Raw genomic sequence first — 1,065 nt, 5'->3', positions numbered from 1 at the left:
TCCAGTGAAATATATTTATGTTTGTGGTTGTAATGTGACAAAATATGGAAAAGTTCAAGGGGTATGAATACTTTTGCAAACCACTGTATGTCTTCATGAAGATGAACACCATAGAACCTCTGCTTGTTAAAGTATAATGAGATTATGTGATCACATTATGATAAATGTTTGTTGTGGAAATATTTATTTAACAAAGACAGAAATACGTGGTCCAAGAATAAAGGTACTCTGTTGATCGTCTGAGTTTATTGCAGCTGTAAGACACACATCATGTCACACAGGGCAGTGGTACATAAAATGTGTGTACTGAGGCAGTCTCAGATACACTCATTTATACTGCATGTTATCCAAAACAGACAATAACACCTGTCTTGATGCTGATGCTGGTTGAAGGAGAGCAGGATGTTTGATAAACTATCAGCTGATTACTTCTAACAGATGTTGTCCTGATCTTAAAACACTGTGTCTGAGAGAAAACAGAGATAAACAGTTAGGTCATAAACTCTGCTGAAGTTTAGGTCACTGACTCTTGGCCTGAGAAGAATCTGGGAGGAGATGTATACATTATTTTACTAAGATTAAAACTAATGTTGGCACTACTTTTTGTGGCCTAGTGGACTCCAACGAGACGTTGTATGGAGGGGACCCTAAGTTTCTGTCAGAGATCAACAAGCTGTGTGAGACGCTGATTGGACAAATCCTGGACCATCTGAAGACGCTCACTCGGGACGAGGTCAGGTTGCTTCCATGGTTCCAGTGGTTTTGTCTTGTTGCTTGTCCTGTTCTGTGCAAAGGTTTCAGACTACTTCATGAGAAATTATTGACCGTCTTACTAGGGCTGCAACGATACAGAAAATTCACCATTCAGTTCGATACTTTAGTCTCACGGTTCGATATTTTTTTCATACAAAAAAGATAAATGTCCATGCCCCTTTTAACTTGTAATTTATTAAAATTAATTATGAGCATTTGTCTAACCTCAAAAGTACAGTTTTTAAATTAAATGTTGTTGAAACAGCAAGTTTCTCAGTGGGTCTGGGCTCCACAATACAGCCTAGGTGGAGT

General features: G+C 38.3%; 1 protein-coding gene across 2 annotated transcripts in view; it reads left to right on the top strand.

Moving 5' to 3' along the window:
• The window catches only part of vps35l (VPS35 endosomal protein sorting factor like), a 56,408-nt gene that overhangs the window by 50,336 nt on the left and 5,007 nt on the right, over positions 1 to 1,065 (top strand). For both annotated transcript variants that reach the window (XM_014027506.1, XM_014027505.1), the window contains exon 28: positions 615 to 733. In XM_014027506.1, the coding sequence (XP_013882960.1) occupies positions 615 to 733 (119 nt within the window). The remainder of the gene's footprint in view (positions 1 to 614; positions 734 to 1,065) is intronic.

This window comes from Austrofundulus limnaeus, unplaced genomic scaffold (genome assembly GCF_001266775.1).
Source record: "Austrofundulus limnaeus strain Quisiro unplaced genomic scaffold, Austrofundulus_limnaeus-1.0 Scaffold656, whole genome shotgun sequence".
NCBI classification, from domain to species: Eukaryota; Metazoa; Chordata; class Actinopteri; order Cyprinodontiformes; family Rivulidae; genus Austrofundulus; species Austrofundulus limnaeus.
This window is presented reverse-complemented; position numbering and strand designations above follow the sequence as displayed.